Source organism: Myotis yumanensis, unplaced genomic scaffold (assembly GCF_028538775.1).
Source record: "Myotis yumanensis isolate MYYU_CA2020_CCGP unplaced genomic scaffold, mMyoYum1.0.hap1 SCAF_1, whole genome shotgun sequence".
Classification (NCBI taxonomy): domain Eukaryota; kingdom Metazoa; phylum Chordata; class Mammalia; order Chiroptera; family Vespertilionidae; genus Myotis; species Myotis yumanensis.
The window spans coordinates 133873601-133896204 of record NW_027223752.1 but is presented as its reverse complement, the minus strand read 5'-3'; the positions used below and the strand labels follow the sequence as shown (position 1 = coordinate 133896204).

Below are 22604 nucleotides of genomic sequence, written 5' to 3'. Positions count from 1 at the left end.
GAGCATGACTGAGGGTGGCATCGCAACCTCCTGATCCGCCCTGCTCTGTGCATGACAGGGGGCGGCGCCCCAACTCCCCAATCAGCCCTGCTCTGAGCCCGACCAGGGGCTGCACCTAGGGATTGGGCCTGCCCTCTGCCACCCAGGAGCGGGCCTAAGCCAGCAGGTCGTTATCTCCTGAGGGGTCCCAGACTGCGAGAGGGCACAGGATGGGCTGAGGGACCCCCCTCCCCCCCGCCCCGAGTGCACAAATTTTTGTGCACCGGGCCTCTAGTAGGACAATATAATCCTTAACAGCCATTTGTAAACTTCCCACCACAGGAAAACAAAGACCAAGAAAAACTTGCTGGGCATCAGGAATCAGACCATATAAGGAATTAAAACTGTCCTAAAGACTCTTGATCGCACATCCGCATTCCATCCACATTCTCAGCCCACCAAGTCAGCCCCCAGACTACTGAGGACAAGAGCCTCCTGCCTATGACTATATATAAGGATGAACCTCCGTCATGGACCCAGTGCCCCTTGGCTTGGTGCTGTGCAGCCCTTCCCTTTGGGTATCCCATCCCCCATCACTTTCCCTAAATAAATTCAATTTTTCTTAAATCACTATCTGAGATGGCTACTTAGCCTGCCCACATACCACCATGTTAACCTTTCAATAAGTTTATAAAAAGTAAAAACAAACAAACAAAACCTCAATTTGGGCATTTTAAAGATATAATTAAGTAGGGTGCTTTACACATAATGATAAAGCTTTCAGAATCTAAAAACAATAACCCTTTTGGCCACTTACTACACCAAAGCCTTCTTATTCTTATTTTTTAAGTTACTAACGACTAATTTTCTGATAAGTTTGATTATATCCCAACTGCTCAACTGAAATTTTGTTTACCTGTGCAGTATTTAAAAGTGAAAATAATATTTTCAATATATAATTTCAGTCAGGAAAATTTCTCCTCCACTCCCCAAAAGGACTCCCAGTCAGTAATTGCAATTCTTTAAACATACAAGAAGTTTTGAATCATTTAATTTTAGTTAATTTTCAAATAGTTTTTCTACAGCAATCTTTTAGATATAATTTACATACAACAAAATACCCAGATCTTCATTTTACTACCAGATGAGTTTAACAATGATATTCACCCATGTAACCACCATCAAAGCATAGGGGGTCCTATCACCCCAGAAAGTTCCCTCGAGTTGCTCTGCAGTCATCCCCACCTCCACCTGCCACACAGAGGCAGCCACTTCTACAGCAGATCTCCTTATGTGACCAGAAAATGGAGCCAAAAATGATTTTTGCAGTTTAAAGCTGATAAAATAGCACTGAGCACCATAAAGCTCCATGTTGCCTGCATGTGCCCTCAATATGTTTTAATCCTCTTTCAAAAGCTTAGCTACTGTGTGATAGAAAGGCATGCAAAAGACCTTGAGTTTTGTTCACTTGTGTTGATACAATTTGCTAAAACATTGGCTACACTTCAGTAGATTCTTGATCTATTTCCTTTAAGTAGGTTTAAACAGGTTTTAAATAGGTTTTCTTCTTATGGGAGACACTGATTTCAAGTAGTGCCTCCTGCCCTCTAATTTCTGATATCAAAGAGAACTAGAAAGTAGAATGATTTGCAGTTGAAAATACAATTTACTTTTTAAAAAAAACTTTTTATTATGCCAGGTTATTATTTTGAGTTGAAGTGTAGAGTTAATAAGCTAAACATTGTTCCTTCTGTCCTAATCCAATCCATTCAATTAAATATTTGTTCACAGAGAGGCCTGTGAGCATTATCCTCCTTCTTAGAATCAATTTACTACATCAATTTTTCAATAGTTCGCTTTCCCAATTTTAGGAGGTAGCCAATAATCATTTACATAGTCCTTACCAGAAAATTATAAGAAAGGCACTTTTAGGTTTTGGTACACTGAAAATGTAAGATACCACCAATATTAACAGTTTTACTTACAAACCCAAGCAACCAGTCCTGAAGTGTCATATCAAAACAAAATGTATGCGACCACGCACAGTGCAATTCCCAGTTACTCTTAACCAACTCATCCATATCCTAGAGACTCATTTGCCTCTAATTACAACCAATGGTGCCCCAGCATTTGAGGGTCAGAGCTCTGTCCTGGGGTGCATCGCTGCATACTTGGGTGCCAGCTCCTTGATCAGATTTACGTAGTCAGCTTTCTCCGCGCAGGCCCTGCATTCTTCTCCCCATCTGTACAGGATCTGTTTCAGCTCTGCCACTCGCATCTTCCACAGGTCCACTGATGCTAAGTCTAATTTCTTTTCTAAATGACAAAAAGGAAAAACACAAATTTAAAAAACAACAACTCTGAAACATTTAGAAAAGCAAATGGTGTTACTTAATCTGGGTGCTGGCAACCTTATGATCCAAAGTGGAGAACAGTTCCAATTTCTATGGAAATCAAGAACCTAAGGAAAGTGTATATAGAGAGAGCTATTGGGATAAGTTGTTCTATCAGACTTTCTCTCCATGGAATTATACTTGCTTCAAAACGGTGGCTTTAAAAGTGTAGCTTTGCAATACCTGCTACTGCCCCATGCCTTCTCAAGATCAACAATCCTAAAATAACAGCAGCACATTCTAATTGCCACTCCTAAGATAAAAGAAGGAAACCAATAAAAAGGGATGCCTTGGGACAAACTGTGTGTGTCCAGCTGAAATCCATAGGTCATAAATAACTAGAAAGTTATGGCTCACTTTCTATGTAAAGACTAGTGGCCTGGTGCACGTAATTCGTGCAGGAGGGCGGGGGTTGGGAGGTTCCCTCAGCCCAGCCTGCACCCTCTCCAATCGGGGACCCTTTGGAGGATGTCCGACCACAATCTGGGATCACTGGCTCCTAACTGCTTACCTGCCTGCCTGACTGCCTGATCGCCCCCAACTGCCCTCCCCTGCCAGCCTGATCTCACCCACAATTGCCCTCCCCTGCTGGCCTGATTGCCCCTAACTGCTTCTGCCTAACTCATCACCCCTAACTGCCCTCCCCTGCCGGCCTGATCTCGCCCCCAACTGCCCTCCCCTGCAATCCTGATCACCCCTAACTGCCTCTGCCTCAGCCCCCACCACCATGGCTTTGTCTGGAAGGAAGTTGGATGTCTGCAAGATGGCCAGTTGACCCGGTCTAATTAGCATATTACCCTTTTATTAATATAGATAGATTATATAGGCTAGGATTGCTTAAATGGGGGGAGAAAAGCCTTTTTCAGCAGGAGGAGATGCTCTTCACAAAAACACATAATCCCTATAGCTGGACTGATAGAGAGCCATATGCACTATACTGCCAAAGCAGTCATTAAAATATTGAACCACTTTCTTACACCTTACACCAAACAGCTGTTGCCCTTAAAACCCCTCCAAGCCCCCACCTTAAGTTCTGCCTTCGAAGTTCACCCAGATTAGGCTCTGATTGGTCGGTTTCTATGCCAGTCAGCGTCAAAAGCTCCACCTCCTAGGCAGCCATTGGCTCCTGGCACTTCACCCAGATTTGATTCTGATTGGTCAGTTTCTATGCCAGTCAGCATCTCCTGGCCTATCTCTGGGCCTGATAAAAGAGGCGGGGCTGATCAGCAGCCCCCCCAGAGGCCCGGAGAAAAACAAAGGCACAGCTGCTGGTGAAACCCGGAGAGAAAGAGAGAGGCAAGGGCTGATCAACAGCTGCCACAGAGGCTATGGATCAGACCCTGCCTCTCTCTCTGCAGGCCTCTCTCTGGGCCTGATCCACAGCCCCCTTGGCAGTCAGTGCTGGGTTGCTGCACCACACTGGCTGCAGACACTGACTTCTAGTGTTCGGTTGAGCCTTGGTGTTTGAGATGTTATGGACCCTGGCTCTTTATAGATATAGATATAGATATAGATATAGATATAGATATAGATATAGATATAGATATGTCTTCAGTAAAACAGGCATACATTTACAAAGCACTATCAAGTCTTTAAATACAAATATAAAGAAATCCAAACACATGAATATATTTAGGAGCATTTTTATTGATCCTTATTTGTTTTTGCTTAACCTCGCCTGATCCCCCGCCCCTACTGGAATTACTAATTTATCACAGCATTCACTTACAGTCCTTTGGGGGATACCCACTTCTCTAATGCTGGTGCTTCAGTGCCAGCCAATCTGGCTTCTAACATTCTTGCCAATAACATTTGTCACCAACATCTAACTCCTTTAGCAAGACTACCATTTCCCTGTTTACAGATTGTCTGCAGAGAATGTTAAGACTCAACTACTTCTCTATTGTCAAGCCCCAAAACAGAAAAATAAATTAAGCTTATCTATAATGTACTTATGATTATAATTTCCCTATCAGAAAGAAGTAATTTTCCTTAAATTTATACAATGTTTTAAGTCAATTATATCTCAATAAACCTGGGAAAAATAATAAAGGTTGGATTTTAAAGCCTTGTTTATTTGGAGGGTCAGATACAGATGAAAGGGTCAGCCACCCTTAAATTTTTATAGTGATCCCCATCCTTTTAAGATACAGAACAAGCAAAAATATTTTTTCAGGTCAAAAACCAAATGACACCTTCCTAATTGAAAACATATCCAACTCTACACTTACCTTGATCATAATTTCATGGATGACTTGAAGAATGCCTTTAAAAGTAGAAGCATTCATAGCCCAAATTATTAATATCCCACAGCTCAAAGGCCCCTGTTCAATCTCAATTTTCTTGCCAACAATAAGTAGGGAACAAAAAAATAAGGACTAGTGGTCTATTCAAGATAAGTGGTTGAAGGAGAAATATACTTTCTTTCAAGTGTCAGTAGTTTCCTTGAGCTTTTCTAAAGAACTTGGAATCTGGTATTAATTTTAAAAATGGGAAACCACTATGACACCCCAAAACTACAAGAAAAAGGTTGATACTCATTTCTTAATAATATATGATTAATTTTTCTATTATTCAAGGAACCCAGTAACATCTCTAGCACATAATAGAAGATATTCAAAATAAAGTTGTTGAATTAAAGAATCAGCATAGGTTTGTCCCTTTCAAGACTACTGTTTATATGGACTCAGTGATTCCTGCCTCTACTTCATTACTTGAAAGCCAATAAAAAAGGATGCCTGTCCCATAATCACTACCCTGGAATTTAGGGCCTGCCCTTGGCAAATTGAGAGACCTGGGTTTTTTGGTACCTTCCAACCTTAAACCTATTTAAATCCAGCTATGTAGTTATGGTCCATAGGCATATTACACAGCTATGTTAGAAAATAATTCAGAGCTGGGTGCTAATTAGGTAGTTTACAATACTACACTGGTATGCAACATAAAACAATGACTTGAACAAAAGAAACGGGTCTCTACTGGTGGAATTTCAGGTATTAAGGCTAGGCTAAGGGAGGAATCGCCCCAGCATTTATCATACCTACTCAATCTACCCAAAAAGGCTGGCCCAGATAGAAAGTTCCAGTATAAGAATAGATTTATCTATGTGGAATGTATAAGGCCAATGATAATGATTTAAATAAGACATCTTTCTTTCCTCACTGTTTATTTTAGGCACCCTAAATAAGGACATTTCATCGGCAAAACCTGATTTGAAGTGAATAACCTACTTCCCAAAACTTAAAGCTGGCAGAATAATAGGCAACTCTACGGGAAACAATACACACACATTCAAAACTTCAAAGTCTTTACATCACCTTTGAATATTTGAGTAGATGCAACTTTCCTTAATAGGTTGCCAAGAGCTAAATTACCATGAGTAGTTATTCCCTCAATATTTTGAATTTTTCCTTGACATACACAGTTGACACTGCCTTGGTGATTTAAGAGCTTAAACTTTCCTATTTGGGATGACAGTTTTACCTACACTGATTATGCCAGTATTTATTTCTCTTACTTCCCAAAAAAGATCAAGTGGCATTAAGTATCATTCAGCATCCTAACAACACAATGACAAATGGAGAATTTCTTTCCTTCTAACCCTGACTTTTTAGAAAAATAGCCTGTTTGGAGAATTGGCAATACTTCACACATCCTAGGGGAAAAAAAGACTTGACTCCATTATACCATATTTCAGCTCACAGATCTGACTGTCCATCTTCTTGAGCTTCTCACAAATCTTCATTGCAGGCATGTGCACACTCATTGGACGAGTGACTTCACTTAGGATCTTTGTGGCTGCATCTTTTGTTGCTCCTAGATAATAGCACTGATGGAGAATGAAGAGAATTTAGTGGCCCAAAGCAAGTGATACGGTTTTGAAAAGTAAGAAAGAGGTTAACCTAGTTTTCATGGCCTCGCTATTAAATTTCAAGCCCTGCTAAGACACCAGAAAACAAATGACCGCATTGCCATGATCATCCTAATTAGAAGTGCCCGGCAGTTCACATGATGCTCCAAGGCTTGCTGAGTGTTTTCCTTGTGCCAGGCGCTGCTCTCAGGGCTTTACAGGTATTGACTTATTTAATTATCACAACAATCCTGCGAAGTAAGTACTATTATTATCCCCATTTTATACCCAAGCCAACTGAAGGTCACTCAGCTAGCAAGTTGAAGAGATTAATTTTTTTAAGAGCTAGCATTTTGGCTCTACAGTCAGTGCACTTTTTCATGTTATACTGCCTTTCAAGCTACCCGACTTAAGCATTTCACATTTAAAAATATAAAACTTAATGGTACAAATAAATGCTGAGAGTTTTAAATGTGTCAGAGGTGAGCTGTCAGCAATGCAACTTTAACTGGAAATTTAAAATGACAATTTTAGGCAAAAGGAATTGCCCTAAGATTGTTTTTAGTGATGTAAACCACTTTATTTAAAAAGTCATTTGTGTATACCCAGGAAACACTATGCAAATACCATTACAAGAAAATTTCATTGGTTATATATAAATAATAATATAAAATATTTGGAAAGGTTGAACTCATTGTCTCGGTAAGAAATAGAAAGTCTATCCATTCTTAACTCAGGACAGTAAATTCTCAATTAGACACTCAATTGTATAATTTTAAGAAAATATGGGCTTGGTTGTCTGTGGTTTATTCCAAAAGCAAAATAAAATCAGATGTATTCTAGATAAAAATTCATATGACTGCATTTCACTGAATGATCAATTTCTGCTTGCTCTCTACAGTGAACATGCCTGAGGCCAGCATCTAAGCAGGAGAACATTAAGTCCAAGATAAGAAGTGAAAGTATCAGCACTTTCCCTCAAGTACAAGGTGAAAATTTACCATACCAGGCGGTTTTCTTTTCCTTTGACGCCCAAGCAAAAGCTGACCAATTCTTTTTCTATGGTGTCCAGAGAAAAGTTAATTCCTCTGGCTATCAAGGAATTGTAGAATCGGTTCAAGAATTCTTCACATACTAGAAAGAACAAAGAAATGTATTTATATACAAAATAAACACTACCACAGCTATGTCCTACTCACCAAATAAAAATGTAAGTATGATTTAATGCATTGTGACAATGAATTAACATTTTAGGAAGAATGACTTGGGCCTGTAGCCATTAGCTTAGGATTGGGCTTTGAGTAATATAAGTTTATAGAACCAATCAATCCATCTTCAGAACCAAGTTCCACCTGAAATTAGAATATTCCTACAAATTTTGGCTGATCCTAAAAGAAAATACAGCTTTTTAAAAAATTAAATCTTTATTGTTCAGATTATTACATTGGTTCCTCTTTTTCCCCCATAACTCCCCTCCACCCAGTTCCCACCCCACCCTCCGCCCTCACTCCCCACCCACTGTCCTCATTCATAGGTGCACGATTTTTGTCCAGTCTCTTCCCGCATCCCCCACACCCCTTTCCCCCCCAAGAATAGTCAGTCTATTCCCTTTCTATGACCCTGATTCTATTATAGTCACCAGTTCATACTGTTCATCAGATTATTTATTCACTTGATTTTTAGATTCACTTGTTGATAGATGTGCATTTGTTGTTCATAATTTGTATCTTTACCGTTTTCTTCTTCTTCCTCTTAAAGGATACCTTTCAGCTGAAAATACAGCTTTTTATAGGATATAATGCTTTGGACATCTTAGTTTTAGGGATGAGGGTCACATTCAATATTACTTTGTATTAGTTTTAGGTGTACAGCACAGTGGTTAGATAATCATATACTTTAGCAGTGGTCCCCTGGAATCATACAGAGTTATTACAATATTATTAACTAGATTTCCTATGCTGTGTTTTATATCCCCATGACTATTTTTAACCACCAATTTGCACTTCTTAATCCCTTCAACTTTTCACCCAGGGCCTTAACCCTCTGCCCCCTGGAAGCCACTAGTCTGTTCTCTGTATCTATGAGTCTGTTGCTATTTTTGTTTGTTCATTTATTTTCTCTTTAAATTCAACATATAAGTGAAATCATATGGTATTTGTCTTTTTCTAACTTATTTCACTTAGCATAATACCCTCTAAATCCATCCATGCTATTGCAAATAGGAAGATATCATCCATTTTTATGGCCAAGTATTATTCCATTTTATATATGTACCACCACTTTTTTATTCACTCATCTATTGAAGGGCACTTGGGTTGGTTCCATATCTTGGCTATTGTAAATAATGCTGCAATAAACATAAGGGGGCATATATTCTTTCAAATTAGTGTTTTGGATTTCTTTGGATATATACCTAGAAGTGGAATCACTGGATCCATTTTTAATCTTTTGAGGAAACTCCATACTGTTTTCCATAGTAGCTGTACAAATCTGCATTCTCACCAACAGTGCATAAGGGTTATCTTTTCTCCATATCCTCACCAACACTTATTGTTTGTTGATTTATTGATGATAGCCATTCTGACAGGTATAAGGTGATATCTCATTGTGGGATATTTAGCATTTCTCTGATTAGTAATGTTGAGCATCTTTGCATATGTCTATTAGCCATCTCTATGTTCTCTTTGGAAGTGTCTCTACAGGTCCTCTGCCCATTTTTTGATTGGGTTGTTTGCTTTTCTGGTGTTGAGTCGTATGAGTTCTTTCTGAATATTGAATATTAACCCCTTTGCAGATGTATAATTGGTAAATTTGTTCTCCCTTTCAGTAGGTTGTCTTTTCCTTTTGTTGATGGTTTCTTTGACTGTGCAAAACTTTTTAGTTTGATGTAGTTCCATTTGCTTATTTTTTCTTTTGTTTCCCTTGCCTGAGGACATATAAAAAAATATTGCTAAGAGAAATGTCAGAGATTTTACTGCCTATGTTTTCTTCTAGGAGTTTTATGCTTTTGAGTTTCCACATTTAACTCTTTAACCGGTTTTTACTTTACTCTTGTATATGGTGTAAGAAGGTGATCTAGTTTCATTTATTTGCACATATCTGTCCAATTTTCCCAATACCACTATTGAAGAAACAGTTTTTATCCCATTGTATGTTCTTGACTCCTTTATCAAATAGTAGTTGGTCGAACAGGCATGGATTTATTTCTGGGCTCTCTTTTCTGTTCCATTGATCTGTATGTCTGTTTTTTTGCCAGTACCATGCTGCTTTGACTACTGTAACCTTGTAGTATAGTTTGATATCAGGTAGTGTGATTCCTCCCACTTTGTTCTTCTTTCTCAAGATTTCTGTAGTTATTTGGGGTCTTTGTGGCTCCATATAAATTATTGGACTATTTGTTCTAGTTCTGTAAAATATGTCATTGGTATTTTGATAGGAATTGCGTTGAACCTATAGATTGCTTTAGGTAGCATGGACATTTAACAATGTTAATTCTTCCTGTCTATGAGCACTGTGTCTGCTTTCATTTATTTGTATCCTCTTCAGTTCCTTTCCTCAATGTCTTATAATTCTCCAAGTATAGGTTTTCTACTTTCTTGGATAAATTTATTTCTAGGTATTTTATTTCTTTTGATGAAATTGTAAATGGGATTTTCTTAGTCTCCCTTTCTGATAATTCATTATTGGCGAATAAAAATGCAACTGATTTCTAAATATTTATTTTTGTATCTGCTACTTTACTGAATTCATTTATCAGTTTTAGTAGTTTTTTGGTGGAATCTTTAGGGCTCTCTAAATACAGTATCATGTCATCTGTAAATAATGACAGTTTTACTTCTTTCTTTCCAATTTGAATGCCTTTTATTTCTTCTTCTTGTGTAATTGCTCTGGCAAGGACTTCCAATACCATGTTGAAGAAGAATGGTGAAAGTGGACATCCCTGCCTTGTTCCTGATCACAGGAGAAATGCTTTTAGTTTTTACCCATTAAATATGATGTTAGCTGTGGGTTTGTCATTTATGTTTGTCATAATGTCATTTATGTTAATATATGTTCCTTCTATTCCCACTTTGCTGAAAGTTGTTTGTTTTTATCATAAATGGGTACTAGATTTTGTCAAAAGCTTCTTCTGCATCTGTTGATATCATTATAAGATTTTTACCTTTCATTTTATTTATGTTGTGTATCACGTTAATTGATTTGCTGATGTTGTAACAACCCTGCATCCCCAGAATAAATCCCAGTTGATCATGGTGTATGACCTGTAATGTATTGCTAGAATTTTTTGCTAATATTTTTTTGAGGATTTTTACTTCTATGTTCATCAGGAATATTAACCTACAATTTTCTTGCTTTGTAGTGTCTTTATCTGGTTTTAGAATTAAGATAATGTTGGCTTCATAAAATGAATTTGGGAGTTTTCTCTCTACTTGAATTGTTTAGAATAGTTTGAGAAGGGCAGGTGTTACTTCATCTTTGAGTATTTGGTAAAATTCACCTGTGAAGCCATTTGGTCCAGCCTTTCCGTTTGTTGGGAGTTTTTGGTTACTGCTACAATTTTATTAGTTGTAATCAGTCTGTTCAGACCTTTGTTTTCTTCGTGGTTTAGTTTTGAAATATTATATGTTTTTAGGAATTTGTCTATTTCTCCCAGATTGTCCAATTTGTTAGTATATAGTTATTCACAATATTTTCTTATAATCCTTTGTATTTCTGTGGTGTCAGTTGTTACTTCCCTGCTGTCATTTCTGATTTTATTTATTTGGGTCCTCTCTCTTTTTTTTTGAATAGTCTGGTTAAGGTTTGTCACTCTTATCTTTTAAAAAAACCAGCTCTTGGTTTCATTGATATTTTGAATTGTGTGGGGTTTTTTAGACCCTATTTTATTTATTTCTGCTCTATCATTATTATGCCCTTCCTTCTACTCACTTTGGGCTTTGTTTGTTGTTCTTTTCCTAGTTCCCTTAAATGCAAGGTTAGATTGTATGAAATTTTTCTTTTTTCTTGAGATAGGCCTGTAATGCTATGAATTTTCCTCTTATGACTGCTTTCACTGTGTTCTATAAATTTTAAGTTGTTGGTTCTTATTTTCATTTGTTTCAAGGTATCTTTTTATTTTTCCCTTGATCTCATTGTTAACCCACTCATTATTTAGTAACTTATTATTCAGCTTCAATGTCTTTATGTGTTTTTCGGATTTTTTTTTTTTGTGATTGATTTCTAGTCTCATACCATTATGGCCAGAGAAAATGCTAGATATAATTTCAATCTTGTTACATTTATTTAGACTTGTTTTGTGTCCTAACATGTAGTCTAGCTTAGAAAATGTTCCATGTGTACTTGAAAAAAATGTATATTCTTCTGCTTTGGGGTGAAATGCTCTGAAGATATCAATTAAATCCATCTGATCTAGTGTGTCATTTAAGGTGGATGTTTCCTTCTTGATTTTCTATCTAGAAGATCTATCCACTGATGTCAATAGAAGTCTCCTACTATATTACTCTAAGGGACATCTTAGTTTAAGCACAGAAAAAACCTGAATGTGTATCTTGAATAAAGCCCCTTGGTAATCTGCATAAGTCTATATGTTCCATTATTATGAGCCTGAGGTGAAACCCCAATTTGAACAATTGTATTTGACTAGAAGCCCAGTGCACAAAATTCATGCACAGGTAGGGTCCCTAGGCCTGGCCAGCGATCAGGGTCGATCAGAGCCTTCCTTCCCCTGGCTGCCAGCTGCCGGCTGCGGGCTGCTGGCCGGGGCCTTCCTTCGTTCCACACCACCCCCTTGTGGTCAGTGCACGTCATAGCAAGCTGTTGAACTCCCAGTCGGTCAAACTGTGGAGGGGACAATTTGCATATTAGCTTTTTATTATATAGGACTAGAGAACCGATGCACAAAATTTGTGCAAGGAGCTTGGCCCTCGCAGCCCCGGCTGCCTCGGCCCTCTGCCTCGGCCTCACAGCCTCAGCTTTGTCCAGAAGGTTGTCCTGCTGTTCAGTCTAATTAGCATATTATCCCTTTATTATATAGGATTATAGTATCAAGAGCCAGTGAATAGATGGAGCTCAAAAGAGGCACAGGCAACAACCCCATAGCCAACATGTGTTGGGCATTTACGGTGCTGGCACTGTTCTAAGCACTTTACATATACTAATTCATTTAAGTCCCAGAACAAAGCTATGATGTAGATACTTTACTATCCTCATTTTACAGATTAAAAAAAAAAAAAAACTGAGTCAAAGAGAGGCCAATTAACTTGCCCAATTAGTGGTAGAGAAGGAATTAGACCCCAAGTGGTGTGACTCGGCCCACAACTATCCATTCGGTTACCCTATAATAGGAGGAGGATGCTTTCCCATGTTACTTTCTAAAATGGGGCATGCAAGTCATGAAGGAAACAGAGGCAAGAAGCCTATGCTGGACATCAATAGCTCTAATATTAGAAAGAGACTTCCATGGAAATATAGCAAGGAAAATTAGGGAGGATATAGACCCTTGGTTCTCTCCATCCTTCCTCTTAATTCATGGTATTAATTAAAATTGGGTAATATGCTCTGTCCCCCAGGCCCCAATAATCATGTACAGTGGGGCCTTGACTTACGAGTGTCCCGACTAACGAGTTTTTCGAGATACAAGCCGTCTCTTGTCCGATTTTTTGCTTTGAGTCATGAGCTAAAATTCAGGTTATGAGCCAGCTTCAGTTACCCCACCGCTAGTTGGCGCAGCAAACATCACAGTGAACGCCACAACATCATCCCAGCATCACGTGCCTCACTCGTTCACTTTAAGATTTGACATACAAGTAATTTGAGTTATGAGCTCTGTCACGGAACGAATTAAACTTGTAAGTCAAGGCCCCACTGTATTCTCTATCTCTCTATAAATGGGGCAAGATCTATAAATCACTCTAATGCACAAAATAGACACTTAAAGTCATTTAAACTATGTTCATTTGATACATTAATTTACTCAATGAATAAATATTTACTGAGCACTTTCTATGTGTGAAGCACTGTAGGATAATTACTAAATGATGCACTTCAGAAAGGAAGAGACAAAAACTCAGAACTCCACTTACACATATTTTGGATCTTCTCGATCTGTTCTCATAACTCTTAATCTTTCTTTCTTATTTTCCATTCTTCCGTTGCTGTGTGCTGCATTATGTAGAATTCTTATGACAGGCAACAACACCCATAGCCAACTTCTAGTTCTTTGGTACTCAGACTGTGGTTCTTGGTTTAATACCATTAGCATCACCTGGGAGTTTGTTAGAAATGAAGACTCTCTGGCCTCATCTTAGATCAACTTTAATGTGCATATTAATAACCTAGAGATTTGTTAAAGTTTGGATTCTAATGTATAGGTCTGGAATAGGACCCAAGATTCTGCATTTCCAACCAGCTACTAAGAGATGCCAGCACTGCTGATATGAAGAACACGCTTTGAGGAATCAAGTTCTATTTAACCTACTCCATTATTAGCTGTCTATATTTTACTATTAAATTCATTCATTAAATTTTTAAAATTTTTATTTCTAGAAGTTCTCTTTAGTTCTTTTTTCGAATATGCTAGGTCAATTCCTATAGTTTCCTATTTCCTGCAGATATTTTCAAGTTGAGATTATATGATTGTTTTATCATCTGTGCCTGATAATTCTGAACTCTAAATGTTCATGACCGTGTTTCTTTTCTTTTCTTTTCTTTTTTTTTTTTTTTGTTCTATGATTCTTGCTCCTGGTGCCTTGTTTCTTTGTGTGCTTGGTTATTTTGTACTGCATGATGCCCATAGTCCTTGGAACATATTTGTGGAGATTATGTGAGACCTAAGATAAAGATACCTTCTTTCCATAAAGTATTTGTGTTTGTATTTATCAGGCCTAACTGGGACTTCATTAAACTAAGTAAATACTTTGAAGTTTTTTTGAGAATTGATGTGAATTTTGACTGCAAATTCAAGTGAGGGGCATCTTGTGGTTAAAATCTCTGAGATGTTTTCCTTTTCCTTTTCTTCTACTCTGCTCAACATCAAGGAAAATTTCCTTATGGTCTTTTATGAGTAAGGATGGGTTAGGTTTACTACTTATTCATCCTTACTTTGAGGAAGAAATCCTTTGGAGAACCCAGGTTAATGTGAAAGAGCTCTAGTAGATAGATTTGCCACTTAAAACAAGTCTTCTATATCCCTCACACCAAAGGTCACCTTTATACTGACTGGCCAATGTCCTCAAGGCAAAATGACTGTAAGCTCAATTTATCTCTCACAATTGCTGCTTTCCTTTCCACTTTGTTCTATTCAGTCTATCTTGCCAGCTCTTTGGTTCTTTTATGATATTTTTATTTTTTTCACCAGCATTTGTAGTACCACCTAGCCAGAGGATTGCTATAAACTGACCCACATTCTAACCAGCATGATTTTTTTAATCCTCACCTGAGGATATGCTTATTGATTTTAGAGAGAGAGAGAGAGAAAAAATCCAAGAGAGAAACATCAATGATTGTCTTCTATACACAACCTGACTGGGAATTGAACCTGCAAACTTTTGGTGCTCAGGCTCTGATGTCAGCCTCCCTAGTTCCAAATTCTGGCTTTACTACCTACTACCTGTGGGACCTTGGACCTTTAAAGCATTGCTAATTCATCTGTCAATCTAATCGCCATTCTTTTGAAGGTCATCAGTCTTTTTTCTCTGACTGTGGTTAAGATTTTCTTTTTTTTTTTTTCCAATTCATTTGTTATATGACCAGAGGCCCGGTGCATGAAATTCATGCACAGGGGAGGGGAGGCGGGAAGAGGCCCTCAGCCCGGCCTGAACCCTCTCCAATCTGAGTCACCTCAGGGGATGTCCGACTGCCGGTTTAGGTCCGATCCCGCAGGCCTGATCACCCCTAACTGCCTCTGCCTGCTGGCCTGATCACCCCTAACTGCTCCCTGCCGCTGGCCTGATTGCTCCCTAACTTCCCCCCACCCCTGCCGGTCTAATCACCCAACAGCCCCCCTGCCCCCACCGACCTGATCACCCCCTAACTGCCCACCCCCCACCAGCCTGATCGCTCCTAACTACCCTCCCCCACTGGCCTGATTGCCCCTAACTGCCTCTGCCTCGTCCCCCGCCACCGTGGCTTTGTCCAGAAGGATGTCCGGAAAATATCTGGTCTAATTAGCATATTACCCTTTTATTAGTATAGATACTAGTCATATAATTTTATTTCTTTGGTTTAGAGCATATTGGACTTCCCAATCTGTGGATTGATGACATTCATGAGTTTGGAAAATTGCGCTATCCTCCTCTTCTTCTGGAAGTCCAGTTAACCTATGTTGGAATTCTTTTGTATCCTCATTGTACCTTCATCTTCCTTTCATAAATTTTCTTAAATCTCAATGATTCCTTCTTAATTACTTCAATCTTCTAAATCACTGATTCTTTTCTCAGCTGTGTAATCTACTGTTAACCCCATTAATTTCTATTTGTAGAAGGTTGTGTTTTTCTTCCAAATATGGTTGGACTTTTATTAATTGCTTCCTGCCTTTATTTATATCTTCAATCCCTTCCTTTGTTTCTTTAAACATGATATACCTTCTATATTCTACTAGAGGCCCGAAGCACGAAATGCATGCAAGGGGCTCAGCCCTCACAGCCCTGGCTTCATCCGGAAGGCCATTCAGCTGTCCAGTATAATTAGCATATTACGCTTTTATTATTATAGATCCCTAGTAATTCCAATACCTGAAGCCTGTTCTGGTGTGCTTCTTCTGTCTCTTGTCTCAACCGGCTATCACTTATGGTGCTTTTCTTCTCCATGGGTTTGTCATTTTTCTGAATATAAGCTTTATTCTTGGAACTTTGGCTATGGGAATTCTTTGAGGACTAGGTAGAAGGTGGATTCTTATAGGTAAGACTGGCATTTGTTGATGTTTGCTTGAAATCCCTTTAAATTAAATGATCAATTTGCAATGTTTTGAACCATCCATATTATATGAATTTGGGCTTCAGCCTATATGTGGATTAGCTTGTGTTTATTAATTATCTGGAGATATTTTTGTTTCCCCTGTTAATCCTTAAAAAATTCAAGTAATACAATTCCTTTTTAGTTTGAAGATGGTAGTAGAGTTGTTCTTACACACACACACACACACACACACACACACACACCCTTACCTTTTATAATGAAGGTCTAGTTCTTTGGAGTTCCTAATTAATTAGGGAGGGGAAAGAGGAAGAACCTAGTATTACACTTCTAACTTGGGAGAGTCCTCATTTTGTCTTTTATTCTCTTCAATGTACCCAAAGCCATGAAAACCTAAGTTCAGATTGCTGTGCAGCAAATGCTCTCAAGGCAAAAGTCAACTTCAAGACTTCTTTAACTGGATCCCACTGTGGATTAATGACAACATATATGCATACCTTTGTTCAGAACAATTACTGAACACTAGGAGAACTATACTAGATACTGTGGGGGAAATATAGAAGCACAGACCTGGGGGAAAGTGGGAGACCACTAAAAGATATTAAATAAGGGAGTAACATGGTAACACTGCTGTAGACTAGAGTGGAGGAAGAAAGATGGCAAGAAGGATGCTGCTGTGGCAGAAGGAAGATAAAAATGGTGAATATCTTTAACAAGGCAATGGAGCTGGGGAAGGAGAAAGGAGACAACCATAAGGTAGAATAAATGGACATAGTGACTGATGGACATAGGGGATCAGGGAGGAAGAAAAGTCTAGTCTAGTTTACCAGGTAGATACTGTCACCATAAGCATAACAGGTTTTCATAGATAAACACCGGAGACTGCCGCCGTGGACAACCACTTCAAAAATACAACTAAAAGTCGGAGCGGACATCAACCAGAACCACGGGAAGGCTGGATGAGGAGAGTCTCTTCAACTAGAAGCAAAAACAACAGCATTCCGACGCTCAGCGGAGGCGCAGTGTGGAAAATTTAAAGGTACGGCGGTGCGGTGGTGAGGGTGCGCGCGCAAAGCGGGCTGGCGGCTGAGGGCGCGATTGTCGTTTTCAATCAGGAGTGAGTCTCAGACTCTGGGCTACAGATCCGGGCGAGTCTCTAGGGACCCAGACTCAAACGGGAGAAGCGGGACTGTCTGGCTACGGCCCCTCCGAGGTTTGCAGCGATTGCTGGGACAGAGAGGCAGAGCCCCTGGGGACGGACTGAGAGCGGCCATAGCTGCTCCCTCCCCCCGCCTTGTTGAGCCCGCCCCGCCCAAACCCTGCGCAGAGCCATTTGCCGATCGCCTCAGGCAAGGGCTGGACTAGCGCCTCCCCTGAGGACTGAAGTTTTCCCACAGCTGATTTCCACAGCCAGTCGGCCGGGTGGTCAAATCCCTCTAGTGTTAACTACAACAATTAAGGCTTGGCTAGAACAAGACTGCGCACAGAGACCACAAGGGGGTGCACCAAGAAAGCATAAAAGATGCGGAGACAAAAAAACATGACAGAAATGGAGGATATGGAGCTAAGAATTGCAATTTTGAGGGCTTGCCATAAATTTGTGCAGAGCCTCACGAAAACTAATGAGACCCTCGATGCTACGATAAAGAAATTAGAAAGTAAGCATACACGGACTGAAATAAAGAATATTATACCCAATAGCAGACCAGAGGAGCACAAGAATCAAAACAAAGATTCGACAAAAAACACCCAATTGGAAAAGCAAAATGAAAAAAGAATCCGAAAGTGTGAAGATAGTGTAAGGAGCCTCTGGGACAGCTTTAAGCGGACTAATATCAGAGTCATTGGAATGCCAGAAGATGAGAGACAGCAAGATATTGAAAACCTATTTCAAGAAATAATGGCAGAAAACTTCCCCCACCTGGAGAAAGAAATGGACTTACAGGTCCAAGAAGTGCAGAGAACCCCAAACAAAAGGAATCCAAAGAGGACCACACCAAGACACATCATCATTAAAATGCCAAGAGCAAAAGACAAAGAGAAAATCTTAAAAGCAGCAAGAGAAAGAAACTCAGTTACCTACAAGGGAATACCCATACGACTGTCAGCTGATTTCTCCACAGAAACTTTGCAGGCCAGAAGGGAATGGCAAGAAATATTCAAAGTGCTGAATACCAAGAACCTACAACCAAGATTACTTTATCCAGCAAAGCTATCATTCAGAATTGAAGGTCAGATAAAGAGCTTCACAGATAAGGAAAAACTAAAGGAGTTCATCACCGCCAAACCAGTATTATATGAAATGCTGAAAGGTATCCTTTAAGAAGAGGAAGAAGAAGAAAAAGGTAAAGATACAAATTATGAACAACAAATATGCATCTATCAACAAATGAATCTAAGAATCAAGTGAATAAATAACCTGATGTACAGAATGAACTGGTGACTATAATGAATCAGGGACATAGAAAGGGAATGGACTGACTATTCTTGGGGGAAAAGGGGTGTGGGAGATGCGGGAAGTGACTGGACAAAAATCATGCACCTATGGATGAACTCAGTGGGTGGGGAGTGAGGGTGGAGAGTGGGGTGGGAGCTGGAAGGAGGGGAGTTATGGGGGGAAAAAAGAGGAACAAATGTAATAATCTGAACAATAAAGATTTAAAAATAAATAAATAAATAAATAAATAAATAAATAAATAAAAAAGCATAACAGGTTTTGGAGACTGAGAAGGGAGGAGATGATGACTTTGGTTTGTGACTCTGTTGAGTTTGAGATGTAAGATATCTAAGTGGGGATATCCAGTAGTCAATTGGATGCAAGTTCTGGGACTCTCAAAAGGAGTAGGATTAGATATAAATATTTGGGATTAATCAGACTATAGTTAGGTGGATTCCGATTGTATAGAAGAGTGTGTAGAATGAGAGGAGAGGAGGGCCGAAGACAGAACTCCGGAAAATTCTAATACTGAATACCTGGCTAGAGAATCAGAAAGAAACCATGAACAAGTGGGCACAGAGACAGGAAGCAAAGGCAAGAAAAAAGCATACAGTATCAACGCCATCAAGAGAAGGAAGTTTCTGAAAGAGAAAGAAGTCAGTGGTGTCCCATGCCACAGAGAAGTCAAGATAAGAATGAAAGTTTATTCCTTGGGCTTACCTCACCATAAATTGCCTAACACCGTGGTCGGCAAACTGCGGCTTGCAAGCCACATGCGGCTCTTTGGCCCCTTGAGTGTGGCTCTTCCACAAAATACCACGTGTGGGCGCGTGTACAGTGTGATTGAAACTTCGTGGCCCATACGCAGAAGTCGGTTTTCAGCCTGGGCGAGTCTATTTTGAAGAAGTACTGTTGATATTTGGCTCTGTTGACTAATGAGTTTGCCGACCACTGACCTAACAAATTAATAACTGAAGTTTCTGGCATGTATTTATTGCTATAACCAGACAACCATACTATTTTATTTGTTGTGGGCTTTTTTTTAATTATTAAAATAGTTCCATAAGCAAATCTATAATTATTTCAAAATAACAGGTCACCTGAATTTTAAGAAAAGGCAGAAATCTGAATTTTTAAATATGAAGTCTTCCAATTGAAAAAGTAACCAATTGATTTAAATGTTTTTTAAAACGTTTTGCGAACTTAACATTTCAATAGGTCCAGGCGGCTCATGGACTGATCAGTATTTTACCTTTGCCTTATAGTATGCATATGGCATTTTAATCTTATACTTTGAGGGAGATTAAGCGGTTAATAATACTCATATGCAGTAAGAGAGCTGGATCTACAATCTATTTCTTAATTTTAAAACTAGTACTTCCTTTGCTGTAATCCTGTAACTTCTTTATCTAACAAAGGAAATACACACCCAGGTTAGACATGCAAGTTAATAATCACAATATGCTATAGTAAATTCAGGAAAGATGGCATAAGCTTCACATTTAATTAATCCAGATGCGCTGGCTCTTCTGAAATGTTTTTAGGTAGAAGCTCCAGAAAATACATTACTGATGACTAATCAATTGTTTATGCCTCACAAATTCTGCATTAAATGTGTTAGGACAAAATTATAACTTAGCTAAGTAAGTATCTACATAAAGTTTTTAAAAAGTACACCGTGTAGACATTTTTAACTTCTGGAGAAAAGTTTAATTATTGCAGGGCTAACAGAAAATTTGGCTTCAATTCTGAGGCCTTATTTAGTTGTAATATAGACTATGTGTACCCATTCATTCAACATATACTGTGTATTTACAATTTCCTGTTACGTAATTATAGATTGCAAGCTAACAGAAGGGTGAGGATATGCATTTAAATTATTTCAATGACTGGATCGTGGAGGTATTGCAGGAGAAATAAACTAGTCTAGCTTTTACCTTGGCCCTCTGAAGGAGGTAATATCACAATGATTTCTGCCAGAACCAGGTAAGTCCACCACAGAGCCAGAGGGCACGTGTTCTGACTTTAAGTCCGCAGCTGAGATTCTATGAACGGAAAAGGAATCGTTCTTCTGTATTTCTCCTCTAAGAAGTTAATATACTCCTTTGTAAAGCAACTTTTCCCTGTAGTCATAACAAAACTAACGTTATGTCCTCATAGCCCTTAGTTAAGCCACCTCAACTCAATTACAACCTGTCGTGTTTTATTTTCCACTGGGGAGTTGCAAACTAATTTAAACTTAAAAGACATCGCCTGCTCAAGGAGAGGCAAATGTCGCCGGTTAGGAGCAGGTGAATCAATTCGGCACCTTGGTCGTCAGAATCCAGCTGCACAAAATCGAACCCAGATCCAAGCCCACCAGCCTAGACCACGCAGACTGTCATAAGGTGCCGGGCCCGGCTCTCACTTTTGCCTGGGCACGGGCGCAGGGGCTCGGAAACGAGACGGGGCCCGCGTTTTCGGAGTGAAAGATTATTTACAGCCACGGCCCAAAGAAGCCAAAGCCAACAACGGGCTGGTGCAGCGCGGTGCCACCGCCATGCAAGCAGGTCTCACACCGCTCACCTTCACAGTCGGCCCCCGGGCGCCCCCCGGGCTCCTGGCCCAGCGCCGGCGCCGGGTTAGAGACCCAGAGCCCGGCGCAAAAGGCCACCCAGACGGCTGGGCTCGCGCACCGCATGCCGAGCCTGCAGCTCCAGACGCCCAGGCCAGCAGCACCGACCGCGGGCCTCGACGCAGGCGTGAGGCTGCGCCGGAAGCTGGGGAGCGCAACGAGCCCAGAGTTGCTGGGACTAATGATGCAACTCACTTAACCCACACTCGCCCAAGTTACCATTGGCTCTCAGCGAAGGAGCAAAACACTCGGCGGGGCGAAGAAGCCCTTTCCTTTTTATAGAAAAACCCTGATTTGCGCGTGCGCACTACAGCACACGCCGTGCGGCTTCTGCGGGGCAGGTATAGGCGCAGGAAAGCTATTCGTCGACTGCAGTGCGAGAGGCGGGACCTTCACGCTGATTGGCGACAACGCGGGAGGCCGCGGCGTTCGGACCGACGCAGTGGGCGGGCGGGAACGTGGAGTCTCCGCGGTGCCTGATGGGGCTGTTGGGAGCCGGAGACCTGTAGTCGGCCGGGGACCGCTCTGCTGCTGCCGCCTTCTCTGCCGCCTCATGGCGGCCATCGGAGTTCACCTGGGCTGCACCTCAGCCTGCGTGGCCGTCTATAAGGTGAGGGAGTCGGGGGCTGCGCTGCGGGCCCGGTGTCAGCCACCCGTTGTCCGAGTGCGCGTCCAGGTCTCCGGTCACCTACGGCGTGGAACGGCGTATCGCCGGCCGAGGAACGGCTCGCGGCGAGGCTTTACTGCGGGGAAGTTTCCAAGCAAAGGGCCGGCCTCATCGCCTGCGGCACCGGAAAGCCAGCCGCGGTCTGGAGGGAGGGTCCTGACGACGCCGGCGCGCGGGGTCCGGGGCGTCAGGGCCGCAGGAGGCCGGGAGGGTCTCTGGGATGGAGCGGCCCCAGGAGGCCCGGAGGTTTGGGGACTTTTGCCGGGAAAGGGCGGGGTGGCCGAGATCGGTGGCTGGAGCTGTGGTTGACCCTGCGCGGCGTGCGGAGCGAGTTGGTGGTGCGCGGTGTACTGGCTTGGCCTCTCTGGAAAGAAGAGAGCGTGACAAGCGGTGGTGCCTTCCTCGTCGGGGGAGGCGGAAGGAACCATAATACTGGACTCCCCTGATGCCAGTTTAAATGTCAGATGACTTGTCAGGGAAAGCCAAAGGGTTAGTGCCACTTCATCACATGTAGAAAAGTGAAGAAAGAGGTATTTGTAGGGGAAGGAAGAGAAGGAGAAAGGGTGGTGAAATAACACTTATTATTGGATATAGAAAGGTTGTTATGTTTGTTTCCATTATTGACTGTGCAGAGAAGACTGGGGAAAAAATAGGCAGTTCTTTATGGAATGTTGGCCTTTCATAAAATCTAGGAAATTAATAGTTGCAATTAAGTCTACAAGTTTAAAATACTGCTAGATCAATATTTCTTT

The 22604-nt window shown here is 40.7% G+C and overlaps 2 protein-coding genes across 5 annotated transcripts in view; one reads left to right on the top strand and one right to left on the bottom strand.

Moving 5' to 3' along the window:
• Positions 1-1014: 1014 nt before the first annotated feature.
• On the bottom strand, positions 1015-22230 carry CDNF (cerebral dopamine neurotrophic factor). Its single transcript, XM_070432079.1, has 4 exons — positions 21137-22230; positions 7229-7356; positions 6060-6201; positions 1015-2295 (listed from the first exon to the last, which is right to left on the bottom strand). The coding sequence occupies exons 1-4, from the start codon at positions 21249-21251 to the stop codon at positions 2117-2119; spliced, it is 564 nt and encodes a 187-aa protein (XP_070288180.1). The 5' UTR covers positions 21252-22230; the 3' UTR covers positions 1015-2116.
• Positions 21649-22604, top strand: part of HSPA14 (heat shock protein family A (Hsp70) member 14) — a 58978-nt gene continuing 58022 nt past the window's right edge. For all 4 annotated transcript variants that reach the window (XR_011473527.1, XM_070432039.1, XM_070432020.1 and 1 more), the window contains exon 1: positions 21649-21795. Coding sequence is in view for 3 of the 4 variants with exons in the window: in XM_070432039.1 (XP_070288140.1) it covers positions 21739-21795 (57 nt within the window). In the remaining variant the exon portion in view is untranslated. The remainder of the gene's footprint in view (positions 21796-22604) is intronic.